Source organism: Ambystoma mexicanum, chromosome 8 (assembly GCF_040938575.1).
Source record: "Ambystoma mexicanum isolate Mex_15411 chromosome 8, UKY_AmexF1_1, whole genome shotgun sequence".
Lineage (NCBI taxonomy): Eukaryota > Metazoa > Chordata > Amphibia > Caudata > Ambystomatidae > Ambystoma > Ambystoma mexicanum.
In genome coordinates this window covers 406,106,679-406,131,810 of record NC_090929.1, presented here as the reverse complement: position 1 = coordinate 406,131,810, position 25,132 = coordinate 406,106,679, and the positions used below count along the sequence as shown (strand labels likewise).

Here is a 25,132-nt window from a genome sequence, read left to right as displayed (position 1 = left end):
TGGATTGACGGACCTTGTTCCTTCTCCCTTGCAGGTTGCGGTGAAACCCTGAGATGGGCGAGGTAAGAGAAGCGCAGGGTGCTGCCAGGACTCGCTGCTTGCCCAGGTAAGAATTGTTATTAATGCTGTCCTTGTTTCTTTACCTTTGCAGGTTGCAACAAACTCCCGAGATGGGCGAGGTAAGCGAAGCGCAGGATGGATTCAATGCCGGTTACTTCACAGGTAAGTGTTCTTGCTTGCTAATGCTGTTCTTGTTCTTCCAAGTTATTAATGGAATCCGGATCTAGGGCTTCAGGATCGGGCCGCTGGAGAAGCAGATGAGCAGGAGCTGGCCACGGTGAGCGTTATGCTGCAGGAGTGCAGAATAACTTGAAGCGTGTTCTGCTGTTTGGGTGTGGTTTAAATAGCCCAGGTAAAGTAGTTCCAGGCCAAGTAGTTCCAGGCTCAGCCAAACCCAAAACACTAGACTGCATGGCTTGGTTCTAAAGAACTGAGCTGTGTAATAGGCCTCCATGTTGGATTAAGGTCCAAAACTTGTATTGCTTTATTCCTGATGATGAGCCTGGCACCAAAGGCACCAGGACTGACTCCATGCATGTTTCTGATGGAGTTTTAAGGCCCTTGGGGTCAGTGTGAAGGGCTTTAGCCCCACTGCTTCCAGGGGGCTGTTATACCTGAGGGGGTCAGCGGCATGGATCGTGACAATGACAATAAATGCCAACCATGTACAGATTTTCAGAGGACAATGCCTGCCACTGTCACCATTCATGATAATGCTGTATCAGAATCTTGCCACACCAGCTGAGGTAAGATACAATTTAGCACATGTAGCCACTATGGTCATAGTGGAGTGCACATTTGGGGTGCTAAAGTCAAGTTTCCGCTCCCTTGACCTGTCTGGTGGTGTTTTACTATATGCCCCACCAGTAGTTTGTAAAATCATAGTGGTTACATGTGTACTGCACAATGTCACCACACAGGGTGGCATACCAGTGGAAATGCAGGTGGGACACTACCCACAGCCACAGGCACCACCCTTGCCTTTCGTTGGCCAAAGGGCACATGACAAGGCTGCATGAAATCGGCTGGTGCAAACATACTTCACTGAAAAACCTGCCTCTGTGGAGCACACACAGCGAGGCCACATCCCAGGTGCTAATCAATGATGAATTGGGGTCTAAATCCGTGCCCATAACAACACCTTGAGAATGTGTGTCTGGGAGAGCCAAAATGTGGTCCATTACACATGAAATAGCATGCACAAACAGTGCTCCGAATCAGATTTCTAAGTGGGAGTATTTCACTTCCTACTCTTTTAAAATTATTTCTTAGGGAGTACAAATGTGAGTCCAACTCCCAATGAGTGTAATTCATAAGCGAGTAAAAACATGTTCAAACTGAAAAACTGCATTTTCTTGGTAATATTAATTTCATTGCACCTACGTATATATATGCTCATCAAAAGATACCTTGTTTACTTCTGTCAATCCGGCAGTTAGAATAGTAATGTACACCTGTGGTACTACGAGCAACACTGTGACAAACATATCTCTGTCATAGTGAGGGTGAAAGCAGGGACGCAAGATTCCACATGTCTTTAACCCAGGTGAGGAAGGACAAAGGTCAGTGATGGAGAAGGGCAGACTGGCAAAGCAAGGCCACCTGTGAAAGGGAAATTAGCTTCTTCACATCAAAGAAACAACATGGACAACCCACCATGGCATGCAAAGCAGAAAAACACCCATGTCCTTGGTTGGACTCAATTGTAAATGGACCTCAGGACAATATGCAGCTGTTCACTCACCCTCCAACATACCACACACCCTGTGCTAGACAGTCCTAGTAAGTGTGAATGGATCCCAGTGGGGCACAGTCAATACCTTTAGAGACAACAATGAACATAAGCTGGGGGTGTGGATGATGTACCACATGCATGGGGCCACAATGTGCACACACACTGTGCAGTCGCTCACAGTGCTGGAAAAGTTCAACACATAATGTGAAAAAGTCATGTAATACATCCAGGTGTAGAGAGCAGGTGTGAGGGGGGATGGTGGGTGGTGTCAGGACTTGTGGGGGCTGACTGGGGTAATAGCCGAGGTGGGGGAGGCTGGTGGGTGGTGTCTGGACTTGAGGGGGCTGCCTGGGGGTAGTGGCAGAGGTGAGGGTGGCTGGTGGGTGGTATCAGTACTTGAGGGGGATGACTGGGGTAGTGGCAGAGATGAGGGGGCTGGTGGGTGGTGTCAGGTCTTGGGGGCGGACTGGGTGGGTGGTGGAGGTCATGAGTGTGTGAGGATGGGGGTGTTATATCAAGGTAATGCATGGGTCTAGTGGTGGGGGTGATGTTAGCTGGTGTTAGGACTTGAGGGGGCTGCGTGGGGTTAATGGCAGAGGTGAGGGTGGCTGGTGGGTAGTTTCAGTACTTGAGGGGGATAACTGTCATAGTGACGGAGGTGAGGGGGGCTAGTGGGTGGTGACAGGATTTGAGGGGCAGACTGGGGGTGGCGAAGGTCAGGGGTGTGTGGGGAGGGGGTGTTCTGTCAGGGTGCTGCCTAGGGGCAGTGGCTGAGGTGATGGGGGCTGGTGGGTAGTGTCAAGACTTGAGGAGGATGACTGAGTAGTGGTGGAGGTGATGGGCTGGTGGGTGGCATCTGGGCTCGAGAGGGCTGATGTGCAGTAGGAGTATATGCCGGCAGTTTGGGTGCCTTGAGAGTGGGGGGAGAGTTTGCAGTTTCACAGGGGTACAGATGGTATTTACGCAGGAGAAACAGCCTTTTAGCAGAGATGCAGCATATATTTAGGAGGGAGCTCGTGCGTTTTTTTGCAGGGGTGCAGTCTTGTCTTACGATGGAGCTTGCACGTTTTCACATGGCACCAGTTTTGACTTGCGAGGGGGCTCGTGTGTTTTCACAGGGGTGCAGCCTTAACTTACAAGGGAGCTTGCGTGTTTTGGCAGAGGTGCAGTCTTAATTTACGAGGGACGAGGGAGCTTGGATGTTTTAGCAGGGGTACGGCCTTGATTTAGGAGGGAGGTTGCACGTTTTTGTAAGGGTGCAGCCTTTAATTACGATGGAGCTCGTGCATTTTCACAGTGGTACAGTCTCAGGGGTGCGGTGTTGACTTACGAAGAGGCTTGCGTGTTTATGCAAGGCTGCTGGATGGTGTGTCAGGGGTGGACACGGAGGTTTGTGCAAAGGTTGGTTTATTGATATGTTTTTGGTTTCGGTACGGGCGTGTTGCGGGCGTTCCTCGCTCAGCTTGGTTTTCTTTGCGGGTCAGGTTGAAATACTCTTTGGAATCCATGTACATGCAGAGCGCGCAGAGGAAAGTTTGCGCGTAGGGCCACACATAGTCGTTTTCGGCGCGTGGTGCTTTCTGAGATTTATGCGCCCATTACTTTGGGCCCTGAATGTAGAGGAAGGGTGATGGCTTGCCAGGAGGTGCTTAGTGCAGGTATAACTTGGAGACACGCTGTAGATCTGCTTCTTTTAACTCGAGTTCTAGGATTGTATCGCTAAACTGGCTCAATATTGAAATCATCTTACAGCATTTTTTGTATCGTTAAGAAGACAGCCACTAACGAAACCCTCCAACATAAATATGTTGCATTCAAAGTCTTCACATAGTCTTGAGTGAGAGTTGGCCACAAGTTGGACCAAGCCTTGTATTTGCTAAGTATTCTATTCCAACATGGCTACCTGGACACCTGCTCACAGACTGTTCTTTGTCCTTCCTCTTGCAGGTAACCTTCAGCGCAGCACATGCCCACAAGACCTCAAGAAGGACTGTAAGCAGGAGTGCACCCCGGAACATTTTGTCGACTGGAGTGGCAGAGATCCCCATTGTGAGGCTTGCGTCACCTGCAGGCAAGGTATCTATGTGGGAAATGCATTGATATGTGATTAGATATGTATGCCAGATTTCATTTTCCAGTTTACTAACACGCTTTCTCGTTGTTGCTTTGTCACTCCTTAAATGGTTTGTTGCGCAATTTACAAGTGCACTACCTTTAAACAAAGTGTTTTCTTCATACATATGTGGTCTGCCAGAAACAAAGGACTCTGTCAGCGCAGATTAGGCTCGTTAGTTGCCTTACGATCTAATTGAGGAAAGGAAAAAGAAAAACAAGCCTGTGTCAATAATATCTATCTACGCGCAGGTGGGCTTATGGAAGGGGTCCCTATACATTAGGGGAGATATATTTAGTTATTCGGAAGGTTTACTTGTATGTGTGCTCCAAAGACCAGGCCGAAGTTTGAGCTTTTATGAGCTATCTTCAAAGCATTGCAAATAACAGATGTTAATATTGCCCAGAAGGCAGAAAGGGCCCTGGCGGAATTCAAACCTGTGCATGCAGCTTCCACTAAGACCTCATGAGAGCCACACGTATGTGAGCATAGCCCATCGGATGAACCCTGTCAATTATCCCCAGTATCGCAGCTCTCCCTAGTGATTGGTCTCTGTGTTCTGCCTCCTTTCAGCCCACCTTTCCATTGCTTGGTATATAGATTCGTGCTGTTTTAATCCTATAGATACATACGTACACACCTAAATCCCTACAGATACATTGTGTATTTTATTCATCACGACTGTAAAATGATGCACAACATACAGAATAGTACAAATACTTCCAACAAATTATAGGAAACAACAAACACTTAATTTACTACCTGGTCTAAATAGGATCTTTAAGGTAAAAGGCATGTATTTAATTTGCATGAATTACTCGAGCAAAGGACCATGGATTACAAACAGATATCTCTTTCACAGTTAAAACAAATATTTACTTGACGGAAAAAATCTCCCCCCCCCCATGTTAATGAAAGTGTCTTTTTTACTTCCTAAACATTTTTTTTACTGCCAATTTAAAAAAAGAAGAGGGAGTAAAATATTTTAACTTCGGAATCTTATCTGGAGCCTGTCATACATGCACAAATAGGGAAAGCTTTTCTCTTGGCTACACAATAGTGATCAATTTATAAAATAGCTGCAGGGTGTGTACTTGCTAAAGCTACCAATGCAGACAAACAACTGCCCACTTTTCTCAACTAAGCAATTCATTCACTTTCTGAAACACAGCACTTTAAGCATTTTCTATTAGGCCCGGTATTGTCAGCGCTTTTCATTTCCATTTCCGGATAGTTTAGAAATGCAACGGTTACTGGACATCAATTGTTAGCCCAAATGCCAACACTGGTTGCTTTTTTCACACTTGGCATGAACAAACATGACACCCTCCCAATGAGTCATACAACGTTCAAAATTTAGAGGCACCCACAAAGACGCAGACGTGCAGCTTGTTTGTTTATAATATTTGCAGTTCCACAAAAAAGTGTAACATATTTTTTGCACATCAAACAAGTAATAAGTAACTATTCACCCCATCAGCCATCAGGAACAGCTTTGAACACAGTTGAGGTATGGATTTGTGAAAGTTAGGGCATCAGGCTGTGATCCCAGCCCATTTTCTGGATGCATATCGCACTGATGCCAATGACATGGTCTGTTACATATTATAAATATATCTGGGGATCTGTGCCTGCTGGTATTACATTATCATTATTGTGCTTTTATACTATGGACCATTTGATATGCGATAAAGTACTCCCCACCATATGTTATGTCCTTGTTTCTTTATCTGTTCGCAGAAGTACTCAGTGACTTGCAATATCAATCATTTGTGCGTATGGTAGCGGGTATTTTATACCTTATAATACATTGACAAACACTGTTGTTATCCCCTTAATACCTTGCCTCTTGCTTAATCTAATATAATCGATGTTCCATTTGCTGATCCATATAATCAATGTAGAATCTGGATTAAAAAAAATCTAATATGCAGCTTCTAATTTGTTGCAGAAAATTCATTTCAGCAGTTTAATAAAATCCATTGAAAAAACGTTTTCATTTTGTGCTTTAAAATAAGTAATAACATGCAGATGCTAAACTCAAGCAGTGCACAGATAAAACATTGTACCATAGACATATCCGTGTCAATTAAGAAGAACATTATTTGCAGGCTTTTATGCGGATATTGCAGCCTGACATGTATTATATATAGCATGACACTCCTGTTCAGATTTTAGGAAGTACCATGAGTGTTTTTGCTTTGGTGCTCTTTATCTCAGTTCACATCATCCCCACTGGTGTAGCGGAGGCCCCGGGAGCCACCACAGTGGGGGATTCCCCACGACATTAAGTTCTGGCTGTGGAGGGGCCTGTCCAGCTTCAGAAAGAAATTATTTCTTTGTGAAGTCCGAGCAGTCGGAGTGCATTCAGAAAGAAATGTTCCGGTTCTGGAGCCACCAGAGGCAGGAGATTTTGTATTTTCCTATCTGCTGCCTGATTCCGAATCCATCTTCCCCAAGGGACTCCATGCCTCCAGCTCCCTCTGCTCCACTGTGCAAGTCAGGAACTAGGAAGCTCTCCCCGCTTCCTTGTTCTTGTCTGGGGTGGTGTAACATGGGAGCTGGAGGCCTGGAGTCCCTCAGGGAACATGGATTCAGAATCAGGACTGCAAGTAAGTAAATAAAAAATCCTTTTTGTAAGTGTGTGTGCCTGTGTGCATGGGTGTTGGATGTTTAGTATGCATGGTTGTATGGATGTGTGTGTGTGTGTATACCAAAGGGTGTCTTATGTATTATGTAATTTGTGTGTGAATGAGTGAGTGTATGATGTATGGATGACTGGGTGTGCATGTGAATGAGCCAATGTATGTTGTATGGGTGCGTGTGTGAATGGGTGAGTGAATGGTGGGAGCAAATGAGTGAGTGAATGTTGTTTGTTTATTTTATTTATATAGTGCACCTGACTCAGGGGTATCTGGGCGCTTAGGAAGTAGGGTAACTGTTACAGGTGAGCAGAGGATACATAATACATATACTGAATGTGTGTGCTCACAGGGAGCAAAAGCCGCTGCTGTAATAAAAGCTACCAGCAGGTGGCTTTTGTTTCATTAGTGCCGCGAGGGCAGAAATTAACTCAAGCACAGGAGGCTCGTCCATTTCACAAAATGGACGCCTACTATTGCTTGATTTTAAAGGGGTTTAAACATTATTTGTGTAACATTTTACATAGGAACTTTCATTAAAAAGATGTTTATTATATATTTTTTATTATTACCCGTCTTTTAAGCCCATGCAATTTTTGAGCTCACTATTCCTTTATCGTATGGCACTTCTGGCTAAATAAGCATGCACTTATTGAAAACAAAAATCCACAAATGTTTTAGTTAGACTGCTGTGGCCATGCCAGAAAACATTTGAATTGCCTAAAAAGTGAAAGTGAACTCTTGGAATGCCATGTCTATTGGCCTTCTTGGGATCTCTTCTGACATTCAGCGGGTGGGTTGATCTCTGTCTGCGGTAGCAGGGAGGGATCAAATTATCATAGTTTCCCTGGGCCCCCTATCTGTACTGGTTGCCATCTGCAATGCGGTCCCCTTCTTCAAGACCCTGCCATTACTCTTGTCATATTCTCTGCCCATGGCCCAGTATGTTATGTGAGCTATTCCATGGTTACACCTTCTCTGTGATAACACTTAGGAGTGGGACATGGTGGAGTGGATCTGCTCTAACGAATCTTTTCTTCCAGAGGATGATCTTGTAGAGAAACAAAGATGCTCCTCCAGTTCGGAGAGGACCTGCGAGTGCCATTCTGGTATGTTTTGTATTACCCCCATCAGACACACTTGTGCACGATGCCAGCCACACACAGAATGCCCGCCTGGCTTCGGAGTGCAAACCGAAGGTAAGGACCTTCCAATATTTGATATCTCTTTGCAATTTAATTTCTTGGAATGGTGGTGATGGTTGGAGATTGAAAGGGGTGATGGAGGTCAGTTTACACAATTCAAAAGTTCCACACCACAAAAGGTATAATGCTGTGCACAACACTGAGCTAAAATGTTCAGAGTATATAATTAAAAGGTTGAATGAACACTTCCTGTATAAGTCACTTACCTTCCTTGCTCATTGTTGATAATGTGGTCTTGTGGCAGGCAGATTGGAAAAGCAAAAGAAGGTGAGGTCATGGCAGGTGATGTGGTATCGTCAGTGAGATATCAGATTACAGAGTTGAGGAGGTGTGGGCAAGTGGTAAGTGGGGCAGACAGGCAGGCGGTGTAGCCTAGTGTCATAAAATAGGGCCTAACAGCAATGAGCATGGCCTATCAGAAGGAAGTGAAGCCTACAGGCAGGAGGGGACCAGCAGCAAGAACAGTTTCGTGTTGGCAGGAGGATGTCCTTAGAGGCATGTGGCATGCATGCAGAGCAAGAGGTGAGACCTAGATGCAAAAGGAATGATTGGAGGCTGGAGGTGGGCCCTATTGGCATTAGATGGGTCTCAGTGTCAGGAGGTGGGACATAGAATGAAAATGTGGGACTGACGGCAAAAGAAAAGGGATTGTTGGGTTAGGGGCAGAAGGTAGGCATGCACATCATATGATGTGGCCTGGCAGCACGGCGTGTGTGCTAGATGCAGGAGGCGTGGCCTAGCGGCAAGCGGTGGGATTTAGCAGTAGAAGGCAGATCATTGTAGCAAGAAGATGGTCTTAGGCCAGTAGGTGAGACTTAGTTGTGGGTGGTGGTGTCTACTAGCAGGAGATGATTAACTGCAGGAGTATAGGCACTGAAGCAGGGGGTTGGGCTTAGCCTAGTGGCATGAGGTTGGGCCAAATTTCAGGCAGTCCTCTTGGTGGGTGGGGACTACAGGTGTTGGTTCAGCCATGCAGCAGAAGTTAAAAAAGACATAGGGGCAGGGAGCACAGTCTACCTGCATGAGGTGGGGTGGGATGATCGTGGATAGTGACAGGGGGTGGGGCCTATTTGTAGGCGGTGGAACTCAGTTCCATGAGGTGTAGTGCATTGGCATGAGAGGAGGTGTGGTCTACCAGTAGGAGGCTGTGGCGTAGCAGGATTAAGAGTGATTCACGGGCACTCGTCTTAGTGTTCCAGGCTCTGTTCTCCATCTCTCGCAATGATTGACCTTATGAACGTTATTGATCATCATGCACCTCAATAACTTAAATGTAAACTGGGAGCACCTGCAGAAGGCTTTACCCCACTCAAGGAGATGAAGAACAATTACACGTTTAATGAACCGATCATTTTATGTTTTTTTTAAGAAATGTGAGGTCTGGGAAATGGCAGGCAAGGTGATTGGAAGAAAGGGAAAACACATTGGAAACGCAATGGAAGAGTGAGCACCTTCTCCAGCAGCAGTGCATCAGTCCTCATAGGTCTGATGATCTCGAAGTACAGCTGGATCCTCCTTACAGAGGAGGGACCTGCGAGCACCTGTGATCCCTAAAAAATCGCCAGCATAAAAATATATCGTAAAACATTAAACAAGGGTATCAGAACCTGCACTATCTGTGGTAACATAAACACATTCAGTTCCATGTAATAGAACTCAAGTGGGTGGCAACTAAAGGTTACAATGTTCCTCTACTTTTTTGGGAAAGTCACCCGTCATTTTTGTATTTTTGTTGCCTCAGCACTTTTCCTGTAGGTTTTGCTGCCGCCTTATTGGGGATTCGGACCTAGGCCCCACTGGGCCTGATTGCATACCTACTATTGGACTTTCCCTTTCACCAGGAGCTAGGGAATCACACACAGTTTTTAAAAATAAGGAGTTTCCCCGGATTAAATTTGAATGAACAACTTTTTATTCCAATTCCTCTGAATACCTCAATGAAATATCAAAAGAAATAATTATAATCCCTTTGTATGAATTCCTCCGAATATAGACAAGCATTTTTGAATCAAGCAAAAGACAATATAATCACAGCATAAATAAATATATACAAAATCTCACTCTCTCCAGTGCGTTCATTTCAGATTCATTCACTCAAAAAATATTAATCTTGTTTCCAGTTTTTTTCTATTTTGTGTAGGAAACAGACCGATATTTCTATTTGATTAGTCTAGTCAACAAATAATTACATCAATAATGCGTGCAACATATTCCCGTGTACATTCCTTTTACATAAACATAGATATACATGTCCTACCCTTTTATTGCATCAATTAGGATCAGAATCGTCACCAGTGCAATCTTTTGGGTATTAATGTTTTGTTCCTTAATGGTATCCAAATAATTTTCAACAGTTCAAAGCCTAATTTGCAATAATTTCCAAGTGCTGAGAAATCTATCTGTAGTGGTAGTGCTGTTTTGTCAATTTCCTACAAAAAAACCCCAGAAAGACTCGGTTGGAGTAACGATTCTATTATTGTGGTGATAGAAATTATTTGTTTATGCATTTATTTATTTATTTTGACATTTGTATAGCGCACCTAACCCATGGGAATCTAGGCGCTTTTTCTTAAGAATGAGGGTTACATTGATTGCTTACATAGGTATCAGGTTAGATACATTGTTTACATGGGTTACAGAAATGTGTTGTGTAAAATGTATCATACAGGAGTTTCTTGCGTAGGTTACGGAAGTTGATTACATTAATTACATCATACAGAAGTTGTTTGCAAAGGTTACATAAGTTAGTTACGTTACGTTAATTGCATCATACATTTAGGTATTTTGGGAGGAAGGCCAAGTTTTGAGACTTTTACGGAAGGACCAGAGGGAGGGGTCTGATCTCAGGGCTAGGGGCATGTTCCATTGTTTGGCTGCAATCACCGGGAAGCTGCAGCCTCCAGCTTTTTGCCGTCTAAACTTCGGCATGACAAGGTGGCTGGCGTAGGCTGAACGGGTAGGTCTGGTGGGTTGGGTTTTGGATATTTGTTTGGCCAGGTAGATGGGGGCGCTGCTTGATAGGCATTTGTGAGTTAAGGATAAGATTTTGGAATTTGATTCGGACCCGAATCGGCAGCCAATGGATATGGAGATATGTTCTTTTTTAGGGATGCTGAGGGCGGCTCTCACTGCGTTGTTCTGGATTATTTGTAGCGTGTTGATGTTTCTGGCGTTGGAGCCTGCAAAGAGGGAGTTGCAGCAGTCAATCCGTGGCAGAATGAGTGCGGGTGATGGAGTTGTCGGAAGTTAAAAAACGTCTACTGGCAATAATCCGTTTGGCGGTATAAGCTGCTGCCGTGGTAATGGCATTGCCTTGGCTTGTTAGGGAGAGCAATGAGTCCAGGTACACTTCTAGTGTTTTTACCTCTTTTGCTACCGTGATCAAGTTGCCGTCAATAGTGAAGAGTTTGTCGGATTGGCGTAGGTTGTTTAGCCTATGCTGATTGCCAATAATGAGTAGTTCTGTTTTTTCGTCATAAGACATAGGTCATGTTGCACCATCCAGGCTTGTATGGTAAGGTAAATTGTGTTCAGAGATTTGGAGTCAGTGTCGTGGTTTCCAGTGATTGGTAAAAGTATTGTTTGGTTTCATTGCTTACAATACATACAACTTTGAGATGTTATTTTGTTTTCCAGGGTGTCATATTTCTTCTTCTACTGTGTCTCCACTCCAGGTGTTTCTCCCACTACTGCTGTGCTTCATTTCCAGGTCTATTTTCAAATACCTGTGTGTTTCCAATCTAGGTTTTTGTCCCCTGACCTCTGTATCTCCACTTTAGGTGCTTCGAACACTACTGTTGTGTTTGTATTGTAGTTGCTTCTCCTATTACTACAGTGTCTCAATTCTAGGTCGTGCTGTGTTTCAATTCTATGTTCCCAAACCAACTACTGCAGAGTTTTGATTTTGGACGTATCTCAAATGACTGCTGTGTTTCAACACTAAGTTATCTATGCTCCCACTGCCTGTTTCAATTCAAGGTGTTTTCCCACATCATTTTCGAATCTAGATTGTAGTCCCACTACCGCTGTGCTTTGACTCTATACGTGTTTCCCATTACTGCTGGATTTGTAATCCAGGCACTCCTCCAAACACGACCATGACTGCCAGCGCACACCCGAGCTGGGCACACAGACAACCAAGACCGCCAGCCCCCCCACACGATTCTCATCCATCAGAACCACACTCGCCCAGAGTCATACTCCCGTAGACAGCCACACACCCTCCAACTCACAAACAAGAGGAGCTCTCGAGCAGTCTTAAAAACTCCCCATTGGCTCTGCCTCCTTTACTCCCGTACCCTCATTCATGAAGCCTCCCTACACGCAGCAAAACCTTTCCATCTCCAACCACTCCACTCAAACTCTACCCACGGACCGACCCCCCGCCACAGCCTCTCACCACACACCCTCTAACTCTTAGCGCATAGGCGCTCTCTGGCGAACCAAGAAAGATCACATCTTTGACCCTTACTCAACTACCTGTGCCCACACCTCACCAATTTCCAACCCCTCTTTCCCAACTAACCTATCGAAAGACATACACCCACCCTCCTCCACACACTGCACAGTGTCCAACTCTCAGACCAGAGGAGCTCTCTGGTGCACCAAGCAACACCCCATCCCTGCCCCTTACTCAACTATCTCTGGCCAGACCCCCCCATTTCCAACCCCTTTTTCCCACCCACTCTACTGGAAGACTTACACCCACCCACTTCCACACACCACCCAACTTCCAACTCCCAGACCAGACGAGAGGAGCTCACTGGCACACCCAGAAACACCCTAACCTTGCCATTTTACAGCTACCTCCGCCCACACCCTCTCAATCTTCCACCTCCCCATCCCCCATACCCAGCCATAAGACCTACACCCACCCACAGCCGCACACGGCACAGCCTCCAACTCTGAGACCATGGAGCCCTCTGGCATTCCAAAAAATACGACCATCGTACCACCAGTACAATCCTTGCACCAACTTTCAGGAATTCACTTTCCTCCACAGCCAGCACCCTGGGGGCCTCCGTACATCACACTTCGTCAAACTCTCATATGAGGGGAGCCCCCCTGCATTCCAAAAGCCCCCCTCACCTCAACCACCCTCCAACCACATACCCACTTTCCTATTTACCTCTGATCCGTCCCACACCTTCTGAACCCCACTTCGAAGGAATCCCGGTGGCACTGTGACAGGCAAAGCCCCCCTCGGCTGCTCCCCACCCATGCCCCTACCAACACAGCCAGCCAAACATACCACTTCCCCTGCCCCATACATGCCTCCTTCGACAAACATGACCCCTGAACCACTTAACCACTCCACACCCCCGACCACCACCTCCGACCACCTCTTTCCCTTCTCTCAGTATGGCATGTCTTGCCCTTTCCAGAGCCATCGCCTCAAACCTCTTCCCTGCACACCCCCCACCCTCTTGCACACACCACTAGCACCCAAACACACAAAACACAGAGGCAGGGACCCCCCCCTCACACTCAACCCTACATTGCTCACCAGCCCTGCATTGGTCGACCCACCACACCTTTCCTAGCCCCTTTTTTACACCCCCTCTGTTACCCCTGCCTCCCACTTCCCCCTTTGAACACAACCTTTACCCTCTCCATCTCCAACCCCCCTCAACTACACTACCTCACCCATCCTCTGGTCACCAAACCTTAACAGCACCAAGCCCGCCACCACTGAATGCCTCTGCTCTACCTATCACCCCCCACCAACCTCTGAGCCAATCACTACCAACCTGACCTCCAATCACACACCATTCCTCTCTCAAAGAACTGTGACTGCCTGCTCCCTCTGCCCTCTCCACCACCCACACTCTCTGCTCTCACCAACAGAATCCCTCCCTCTGACCAACACCATCCCCCAGGTCACATCGAACGTCCAAGCCCAACCGATCACACCATCCCTCCCAATGACCAACACCATCCCACCGGCCACACTAATCACCCCAGCCCTGCCAGGGCCAGACACCAGAGGCAGCACCACCCCTGCAGCATCCCCCCAACTCAGCTGCCTCCTTATCAATGCCCGCTCCGTGGCCAAAAACAGAAACAGCATCTATGACCTCCTAACCTCTGACAATCCTGATCTCATTTTCATCACTGAAACATGGTTCTCAGACGATTTCAAACCTATCACACATGAAGCATTCCCACCCAACTACTCACTCATAACCCAATATAGAATCTCTAGAGGAAGCGGAGTAGCCATCCTCCACAAACCACACATTTCCATCACCTTCACAGAAACACAGCCCTGCACAGCTAACTGCGAATCCCTACTAGTCAAACTCTCTCCCCCACCCTCTCACTCCCATAGCTTCCTACACATCTACAGGCCCCCTGTAGATGAGTAGGAAGTATGACACACATTTCGCTAGCAGCCTATGTGGCTCACTAGCAGCCACATTAGTTACCCACTCGACACTCACCCTACTGGGGGACTTCTATATCTGGTTTGATGTGTCCAAAAACTCCTTGACTCAACCCCTGGCCGACAGTCTAGATGCACTCAACCTTACCCAGGATATCACAGGACCCACCCAAACTGCCGGCCAAACCCTTGATTCGATGCCATTCTCAGCTCCTCTAACCTCATTTCCATGTCCACCCCTAAAACCCTTATCTGGACAGACCACTTCTCTCTGCACACCACCCCCGGATCCCAAGGCTTTCTATATCCCTACATCTCAGTTCAAGTGCTGGGAAACAGTCAAGATAATACCTGACCTGGCAGAAGCCCTGCTATGTGCCCTTCCCTCACTCCCGGACACAAATAGACCAGTGTCCATCTAGCTCATTGACTCCTGGCTAAATGACTCACTTCTTCCTCTCAGCCTCTCCAGCTCTACTCCCACCCACAAAGGACCAATCCCCAAGAGGTTCACCCCCCACATGAAGGCATTCAAAACCCAAAACCGCTCCCTTCAGCGCAAATGGCGAGCCCCCAGAACCCCTCAAAGCAAATTAGTGTAGGCACACCATCACCGAAAGTGCAAATCCGAGATCTGAAAGGCCAAAAAATCCTATTACAATAAAAGAATCCTGAGCTGCTGCAGCTGTAGCAAAGAGCTCCACAGGATCATCACAGAATTCCTGAACTCTTCTTGCACCTCTGCCCTGACCCCCTCCTCTCACTCGTTCTGCAACTCCCTCTCTCAACACTTCCAGAAAATGACCCTAGACAGGACGGCCACCATCAATGCCAAAATTTGCAACCTCACCACCTGTCCAATACCCTCTTTGCAAGAACCAACCCATCTGCATTCCGAGAACCCTCCATTCTGCTCTTTCAACCTTATGTCACGCGAGGAGTTCATCAAACTACTATCCAACAGCCGACCTTCTAGCTCCCGCCTTGACCCTTGCTCCGCCTCTCTCCTCAAAGTAATGTTCACTTCCACATGTGCAGGAGAATTGGCGTGGTCCATCCTTTTATGACTCCCTTACCTCTGGTAACTTCCGAGATCCCTTCAAAATCGCGCATGTCAAACCCCTTCCAAAGAAAGCATCCCTCAACCCTCTCCAACCCATCAACTACAATCCCATATCCAACACCCGATTCTTGGCTAAGCTCATCGACCACACTGCATACTCAGAGCTCAGTTTTGTGGAATCCAGCAACTTCCTCGTCCCAACGCAATCAGGTTTCCGTCCGTGCCTCGGAACAGAAACCACATTGATCTCCATCTGGGATGACCTCAAAGTCTCTGCAGACTTAGAAGGATGCTCAGCACTTGTTCTTCTTGACCTCTCAGCAGCGTTTACCATTAACCACACGATCCTCATTGACAGATTACACTCCGTAGGAATCCGAGGTACAGCGCTAAACTGGATTGCTTCATTCCTCACTTGCAGACAGCAAATCACCTATCTCCCCCCTTTCCTCTCCACCACATTCCCAGTGAGCACTGAAGTAACTCAAGATGCCTGCCTATCACCCCTTCTCTTCAACCTTTACATGACTTCTATGCCCGGGCTCATCCGCTCTCACAACCTCACCTTCTATAACTACACTGATGACACACATATCATCCTGAGAATTCCCAAATCGGCCTCCGATCCTCGCCGTGACCTAGCAGCATGTATCACAGATATTGACCACTGGATGACGAGTAATTATCTACTTCTGAACCCAGGGAAAATTGAGCCTTCCCGCACCCATCTCCCTGGCCACCCTCACTTATCCCTTCCCCGCTACCTCCACCACTGTCAAAAACCTTGGCTGCATAATGGACTCTGACATAACTCTGTCACGCCACATCAACAATATGTCCAAATCCTGTCCTTCCACCTTAGCTCCTGAAATGCATCATCCCTTGCCTCACCTAACTCAATAGACTGGCTGCAATTATGTCCATTGTCATGTCCAGACTTGACTATGTGAACACCCTTTACCTGAGTGCACCAGCCTACCAACTAAACAAACTCCAAAGAGTCCAAAACACAGCTGCCAGACTACTCCTTGCACTAGGACGAAGGGATCACACTTAAGGCCCGCCCTCTGCACCCTTCACTGGCTCCAAATTGGTTGAAGGGCAACCTTCAAAATCCTGTGCATTATTCACAGAGCGGTGCACAAAGGTGGCCCCAAAAACCTAACAGAAAAGATGATGCCTTACTTTCCAACCTGCACCCTAAGGTCAAGCACAGCCTTCCTCCTAGTGGTTCCCGCCCCCAATTCAGCCATGATTGGAGGGTCCGCCTACTTAACCCTGGTGCCAACATTGTGGAACTCAGTGCTTCCCCACATTCGCCACAGCCAAGATTACATGGCTTTCCAGAAAGCACTCAGAACCTGGCTTTTCCCCTAAAATCATGAAATGGACCACTCTACCTACCACCCAAGGCCAAGAAATTGCTTGGAACACCATCATTACGGGAAGGTAAGAAAAATCGGAACAAGGACGCTGGCTCCAGTGAGCAATTAAATTCAATGCTGGGAAACTGCTGGCACCCTATATGTTAGCAATGCATGCCTAGTTACTCTCATGCACCAACACATTGATTGTGCTACCCTAAACCTTTCTAGAAATTAATGCCCAGGACTCCAAACCCGATGTATAGTAGGACTTATGTTCTTATGCTATGACTGGGCTTGTTCATTGTCTTGCACCAGGTTTGCACTACGTTCTCAGACCAGGAGATGGATATCTTTGTTTATCTTTACTTATCTGGAAACAAATGCCCAGGAATCCAAACTCGAGTCCTAGTAGCACTTATGTTCTCACACCATCAATGGGCTTGATCATTGTCTTCCTCCAGGTATGCTCTTTGTTGTCATACCAGGAGAGGTCTATCTTTGTCTTTACTTATCTGGAAATTAATGCACAGAACTTCAAACCAGAGGCCTAGTAGCACTTATGTCAAAACAATATCATTGGTCCTGATTTTGTCGTCCACCAGGTGCTCAATGTGCTCTCTGAACAGGTGATCCTTACCCTGATCTGTTCTGGGAATGAATGCACTGAACTCCATTACCCGGGGCCCAGTATCACCTATGTTCTGAAGCTATGATTTGGCTTGCTCTTTGTCACTGTCAGATATGCATGATGCACTCCTACCAGATGAGATCTCTAGCACACTCTGCTCACTCATGGGACAATGATGCGGTGTAATGTCACAATTCAAACCATAAACCAGGGTGGCAATACCCAACAGCTCACAGCAAACAAATACCCGGGACCCAGAAAAATGGTCTGATTAGTACTTATGCTCTAGCATTAGAAATGGACTGACTCTGTTCCACCCTCAAGGGACTAAGCTCTTAAATAAGGTGAGGAATCTGGCAAGCCAAGTTCCAGCACGTGACATTGATGGGCTGTTTCCTGTTATCAATACACAAACCACACACTAGACAAGGAACACTCAAACCTCCACTGCACCTAATAATGTCAGTCAGACACAACACCAACAACATGGCCTGGTCTGATGCTGGACCTTCGGGTTCACTGAGTACCAGTCATCATATCTAGGATGTGCTCATCAGTCCGATCGAACAGAACTGGATGTAACTGCACACTGAGAAGGTGTTATCCGATAAGCAATTGCAGACTCACCAAGACACTGGGATGACCATAGATCTGCAATTTCTTAGCCCAGTAAAGGTTTGGAATCGGGCAACTCAACACTGATGACACTGTGAAGCAGGGACAGACACGCTCATTGGTAAACAGAACAAACTCCACACTAGACTGGGAATGTCTCTCGGGGAACTAAAGCTCAGAGCCTCTAAAACAAGGAGCTGCGGTCACCTCAGCAGGCACTGGAAGGTAATCAGGGACAAGGGACTCCCTCCAATTTGCACAGATACTCACACATACCAATATGCTAATTTTCTCCTCTGCACCAACAAACAATAGAATGCAGCTATACCCCTTGATTAAATCAGCCTAGCTGCACACATACTTATTCACTTCCGTGAACACCTCAACAGTCTTTAGAACACAGCTATTCCCCACGAAAAATCAGCGTAGCTGCACACATATTCTCGTACACAAGCTCCACCTCTGCCAACATGTAGCTACCCCCAAGTCAAATCAGCCTTGCTGCACACATTCTACTGATGTCACACAACCACTGTACCATGCCTAGCATTAGAATGCAGCTATTCATCATGTAAACTGCCCTGGCTGCACACATACTGAGTGCACCCAAGCACTATTTACTACCCTACTCTCTCCCCTGACCTGGACTACGGTCCCTAAGGGCGTTCATCCCACAGCGCTTTGAGATCATACCAATGGTAAAAAAGGTGCTATACAAATGCCCAATAACATACCATAACATAGTGATGAAACTTTAAAGGGTCCATTTTCTTAATTATTTGCAGAAATGGTAGACGTCCTTCAACCTACAGTTTCAAAAATCATCCTTATCTTTCAAACTTGGATCTTATTTGATATATCACAGTTTTCTTAATGATATGTGTACAATGGAGTCTGACCTTCTGTCAAAAGGCTTTAGCTTTTATAAATTATTTTTGTTTTTGTACATGTTATTTTATGGGAAGTCTCACAGGACTATTTTTGGGTGTTAAAAGTTGTTTTCTATCACAAAACCATGCTCTTTTTAGTGATCTTGTAACCAACGCCTTGGAATATCCTCTGTCAATCAATTTCCTATTTAATGTTAGCCTCTGAATAGTAGTTTGTTTTCTTTTTTGGAATTCCTTTTGATTCTCAAAAATTGTCCATAAAGGAAGAGTCTCGCCCATTGCTTTGGGATGATGACTTTGGAATTGTAATAAACTATTTCTATCTATTAACACCAAGAAATAGTCCAGGTGAGACCTCTAATAAAATAATATATGTGATAATATAGACTAAATTCAGCTCCAAGATTCAAGGAAATGTTATTAAAAACGGGCATATGTTAAAGGATCTCGATGGTTTCAAATAAAAAACAGATTTGCTTTCAAAAGTGGTAAAAATTTAAAAGAAGCATTAGTTCATGAAACAAGAAGAAATGATTGCATAAATGATGGTATGCTGATTGACATCTGGGGCCTACTAAAATTAAAAGGACATTTCCATTGTGGAAATTGCCCGACATGCAGAACAACCAATGTCATCTATGTAATTAAATGTCCATGCCAAAGGATATGCTTTGCGAAAACTAACATATCTATGAATAACAGAATTCCAGACCGTAGATCTTGCATCTGCACAAAATCGGAAAATGCTCCTCTAGTCAATCACTACACTGAGCAATGTCATTCTGCAGATGATTTGGAATAGAGTATCCTAGATGTTATTAAACCTAGACCGAAATCAAAATACAGATACTCTCTTAAATTAAAAAGAAAAACATGGACTCTTCAACTAAATTCCCATCACATAGGGCTAAACAAGATGATTGAATGGGATCTTTTATTGAGATAAATCAAAGAGATGCCCACTCCTCCCCAATTTGTGTCCTAAAATAATTGAAATCTTGTCCAATCTACAGATCATGGCCAAATGTGTTCGTTAAAATAATTAAACAACAATTCAATACAAGAATGATAAGAATTTAATAACAAATTTGTAATTTTGTTCTAAATTGATGAAATACAAATTAAAATCATCAGATAGGTATCACACAAGTGATTCACTTGTAAGAAATGCACACAGAATAAATAAAAGCTTGTTTGTTGCCTCATATAAACATTAGGAGGCATTGCAAACTAAGAATGGTTTGCGGTCCCTCTCCTTTCTTTTTAAAAAAACAATGTAATCACAAACATTACAGCATCACAATACACAAGTGACATCACGTGCATGTCACATGCTACGTTATGAAATCATACATGATATTTGCACAATTAACATGGTGGCAAAACACAAAAATGCCACCCAAATGACTGAGGAGAATCTAAATCAATCTTTAGCAAGGTAAGATATTTTTGCTAGGCATTTTACAGCACTCTGTATCATAATATCTAGGATGCTTAGATATAGGAAATTACTGACCAACAAGTCACAGAATAAATATTGATATGTTTTGATTCAGGAGAGAATAACAATTCCCAAAAAGAGCACCCTGAGGAAGAACCAATTGCAATACAAAGCAATTGATTCATGAAAAGGGTTGAAACATGTTGCTCTATGTTTATTGAAAAAGAATAGACAGAGCAATATGTGGCATACATAATTGATGCTGCAATTAGTTAAGTTGATGACTAGAACAAATAAATAGAAATCTCAGTCTGTATTCCTATACAAAATAGAAAAAAAACTGGAAACAAGAAAACGTTTTTTGAGTGAATGAGTGCGACATGAATGCACTGGAGAGAGTGAGAATTTGATTATTTATATTTATGCTTTGTTGAAAGCGTCTTTTGTTTGATTAGAAAAAATGCTTCTCCAAATTCCGATGAATTCACACAAAGGGGTTTTAATACATTGGGCCTCATTACGAGTTTGGAGGTAAGTAACAGTCCTTACCGGCATGGAGCAAATACTGTGACCGTGTACTTAAGAGCCCGCTATTAGAGGGCTATTACGGGTATGCGTGCACAAGCTTTGCGCCATGCCGGTAACGACATTACCGGCATGCCGTTAAAGTCCAAAAATAGCCCTTAGTGGCATCATGGAAAGTGCAGACAGCACTACCAGTATCAATGGAAACGGCATTAGTGGGCACCGCTATCAGCGGTGACCGCTGTCAGCGGTGAATGGAAATAAGCGGAACCGGAAGTAGCGTCATCGCACAGGAATGGGAAAGAGCACGGCGGCCATCTTGAAAAACACAATCCATTGCCATCCTCAGCACACAGGACCTAGAGCATATTGCTGACTACACACATCAGTCTCCCACAACTATATCATGCCCAAGGCAGTAAAACAAGGCGCCTCCCGCCAGCGCAAGGAGCGCTTTAATGAGGATGAACTCACCATGCTGGCTGAGACCCTGGCTGACAATGCCGAGGTTGTTTTCGCAAACAGCCTCAAGAGGGAGGAAGTGATCAAGAAAAAAGAAATCTGGGAACTTGTTGCCCAAAGAGTCAGCGCAGTAGGCAACACTCCCCACACAACAAAGGATGTTCGGAAGAGATGGGATGACCTGCGCCTGCGAGTCAGGAACATCCTGTCCGTAAACAGGAGCCAGGCCATGGCTACTGGTGGAGGACCAAGCTCACCAATAAAGCTAAGCCGGTGGGAGGATATCTGTGCCAGCACAATTGGCATAGAGGCCATCGAAATTGTGGGCGATACGGAGCATGGCGCCACCTCATCGGGGGAAGGAGGTGAGTGTCCTAAGAAAACACTGTAATGCAAAGTATGATGATAGTCCACCAATTTGTCTGTCTAAAGAGGCAAGGCAAGGCCCAATACATACACATCCCCTGCCTAGATGTCGTCCGCAGAACAGACACATGCACATGCATACAGCATGGCAATGCCATAGCTGACACACACCACACAAACATGACAATGGCATAAGTCACACTGCACGCAGCCCACAACAGAAATGCATGTCACATAGCATACGCCCGCCCCAGCATGAGTGACCCCGACGGCTGCCTGCATGATCCACCCATATGGCAAGCTTGGTGATCATCAAAACTCCACTGCCTAATCCCCTCTAATGTGTAGATGAGCAATAATACGATTGTATGCATGATGCTTGTCAAACCATCACTCATGCCGTCCCTCTCTTGGTCCCTCACAGGCTCAGATCGTGACAGCGAGGCCCGGGACTCACCCCCACAGGAGACTACACCCCGGAAGAGGGCCAGGGATGAAGGCAACATGCCTTCCACTTCGAAAGGCCCAGAGAAGCCACGACAGGCACCAAAGACCAAAACAGCCCAGGGTGCCACGGCACTGATGCCGCTAAGGCCCATCACCACAATCCCCACAACACCTGTGCCACCTGCACAGGATACAGTTGACGGGGCACAATCTGCAGAAAACAGAAAACAGCTCTGTTAGGGAGGCGGCAGCTACGGCACCCATGACAGATGATGACGTGCAGAGCCAGGTGTGTGTGCCTGTCGAGGACGACTCCTCCGACCTACCTGCAACACCAAGTCCCGCCCCATCCCCCCAGTTCACATTTGTCGACTCCTACCATGCCACCACCCCGGAGCAGTCTGGGGGGGAGTCCGTACAAGGGGGCATGAGTCCCACAGAGGACCCAAATGGATTTGCCCATGTCACACATGCACCCTCCACCTCCATTTGTGTACAGGCGGGGGTGCAGCAGGCAGGACAGGCTGCCCAGCGCCAGGAGGAGCTCACTGCCCTGGTGAGGCAGTTGGTCGCAGACAGTGCCCAAGCAAGGCAGGAGGGGCGCAACAACACAGCATCCCTGAGGCAGGTCATTGTGGAAAGCATCAAGAGATTATGCGAGGAGGTGTCTGCCCTGTGGCATGTCCTCACCCGCATTGCAGATTCAATCGAGGCTTAGCGTCCAGCCCCCAGAATGGAGCAAGCGGCCACCCCTTTGACGTCAAGCTCCACCCAAACCAGCCCCCTACGCAGGTCAGCGCGCACCCTGCGTCGCTCGGACATGCCGCCACCAGGTGCGGGAAGTGGCAGGATGTAGATGGGGCAGCCTGATGAAGGCAATAGACAATTGCTTGGACACCATGTGTGGGGGAGTTGTGGGGGGAGCGGGAGGGGGGGAGGGTGTGTGGGGGAGTTGTGGAGGGAGGGGGAGGTGGGGAGGGTGTGCGGGGGAGTTATGGGAGGGGGAGGGTGTGTGGGGGAGTTGTGGGGGGAGGGGGAGCGGGATGAGGGTGTGTGAGGTGGAGGGTTTGAGCACGTTAATCTTTTTCAGACAGTTAAATACACCCGTTGTAAACTTCTTGAGTGGACATTCCTTATTGCATTTGTGTCAATTATTGTTATACAGTGCATAGTGTACATGTACTCCCACACCCAGTGCCCTCTGTCCAACTTTCATGTCAGCCTTTGTACCTATGTGTGTTAGAAATATTGTGCAATCACTGACTGATGCACAACACGCCCCTCCTGTGCATCGGCATCGCGATGATGTGCACCCACATCTTCTTCATCCCCTTCATCATCACCAGGTGGTTGCGGTTCCATGTCAGGGGGCAGGGGCACATTCTGTCGGATACACATGTTGTGCAGCATGACACATGCCATGATGATCTTGGCCACCTTCTCATGCCTGTAGAGGAGTGCCCCACACGAAAGGCCAAGGCAGCGAAACCGTGCCTACAACAGGCCAAAGGTCTGCTCGATGACCACACGGGTACTGGTATGGGAACGATTGTAAGCCTCCTCGTGCCTGTTCGGTGGGTTTCGGACAGGTGTGAGGAGACATGGCTTCAAGGGATAGCCACTATCACCTGCATTAGAGGCAATAAAAGATATATGTTAGTCGATTCATGATGGACAGCTGTACTAGTCACACATGCCTGAAGATTATCGTTGGTCACATGCACATGTCCCTGGTTGTATGCACACAATTTTAATGCCCTCAATGTGTTCTGTCCCATGGACCTATGGTGTGGGTTGCATCTCCAAGATGATACACGGTGTACACTGCTTTGATATTGCTCATGCATTGTTGACGCATACCAATGTGTTTGTGTCAAATTTGTGATGTGTTGTGTTCTGTATGATTTTCTAACTGGCAGCGTTGGCAGTAGGCTCTGCAATATTAGGCATTCAGCACAGATTATTACGATGGTGACATGCTGCACTTCTATGGTGGTGGCGGCCCTGTGACAAGCAGTGGATTCCATTGGTGGTTTTGTTCAGTGCACTCCCATGGATGCTTGTCCTGTGTGGTGATTTGCTGCAGACATTTACATAGTGAATATTCACAGCATGTTGCTGGATTGTGTTACAGAGGGTTAGGTATGATGATGGGTGGTGGACGTGTTGTGGGATATGGGGTGTTTTTAAGTTTGGCATGTTGTGATAGGTGTCCAGCTTACTTCATTGCTGTGGGATTTGGTTGTCATGCTCAGTTTGGGATGCTTTGGGGCACAGTGTTTTGTGATGTGCCCATCGTGCTGTGACATCAACAATGACACCATGGTGGTGTGTGCATCTATCCCCCCATTTCACTGCCATTTGCCTGTCATGCAACTTAACCAGCAGCCAGGCACTTCGTCCTGCATGTCGCTCCATGTAGCGTGGTAGCGTGGAGTTCCGCAGGACCATTGAGTCATGTGTTGATTCAGGATATCAGGCACAACAATGTGTGATGATCTTGCTGGCGTCACATACCATCTGCACATTGATGGAGTGGTATTGCTTGCGGTTGCGGTACACCACCTCCATGGCATGCGGGACCACCAACTCCACGTGGGTGCAGTCAAGGGCACCAATACAATTTGCCATGCCTGCTAGTGCATGTAAGCCAACTTTAGTGTCAAAGATGTGCTGGGGAGTCCGTGATAGGGATATCTAGTCCCTTGTGTGCTTCAGGAGGGCATCCAGAACTTGGTTCAGCGTGCAAGAAAATAAGGGTTGTGATATGCCATGCATGTGCCCCACTGTGTGCTGGTAGGTGCCTGTGGCAAGTAAGTGGAGCACCGACACTACCTTCAGTAGAGGGGGGATGGCGGTGCATATTTCAATGAGGCTGACAATGTCGTCGTGCATCATGTCCACGATGGTGGTGATGGTGTCCCGGTCCAGATGGTATAGCGTGTGGATCTGCTCAGGGGTTAGGTTGAATGCACTGGCTCTGATGCGAGGGATTGGGGGCTGCCTGTGTGGTACCACTGGCTGCACTGGTGGTGCATGCTGGGCCTGTCTCACCTTCCTTCTCCTACTGCGTCTCCTCTGTGGTGCCTGCTGTTGTTGTTGCTGGTGTAGCAATGCAAGCATGTCCTCCATCCCCAGTATTGCTACTACGAGTGGAATCATTTTGGTGTGGGAAGGGGTGTGGTGTG

At 46.6% G+C, this 25,132-nt stretch overlaps 1 protein-coding gene across 1 annotated transcript in view; it reads left to right on the top strand.

Moving 5' to 3' along the window:
- The window catches only part of LOC138471997 (tumor necrosis factor receptor superfamily member 8-like), a 321,803-nt gene that overhangs the window by 121,226 nt on the left and 175,445 nt on the right, over positions 1-25,132 (top strand). Inside the window, exons 3-4 of the mRNA XM_069609903.1 lie at positions 3,743-3,871; positions 7,594-7,749. Coding sequence (XP_069466004.1) covers positions 3,743-3,871; positions 7,594-7,749 — 285 coding nt within the window. The remainder of the gene's footprint in view (positions 1-3,742; positions 3,872-7,593; positions 7,750-25,132) is intronic.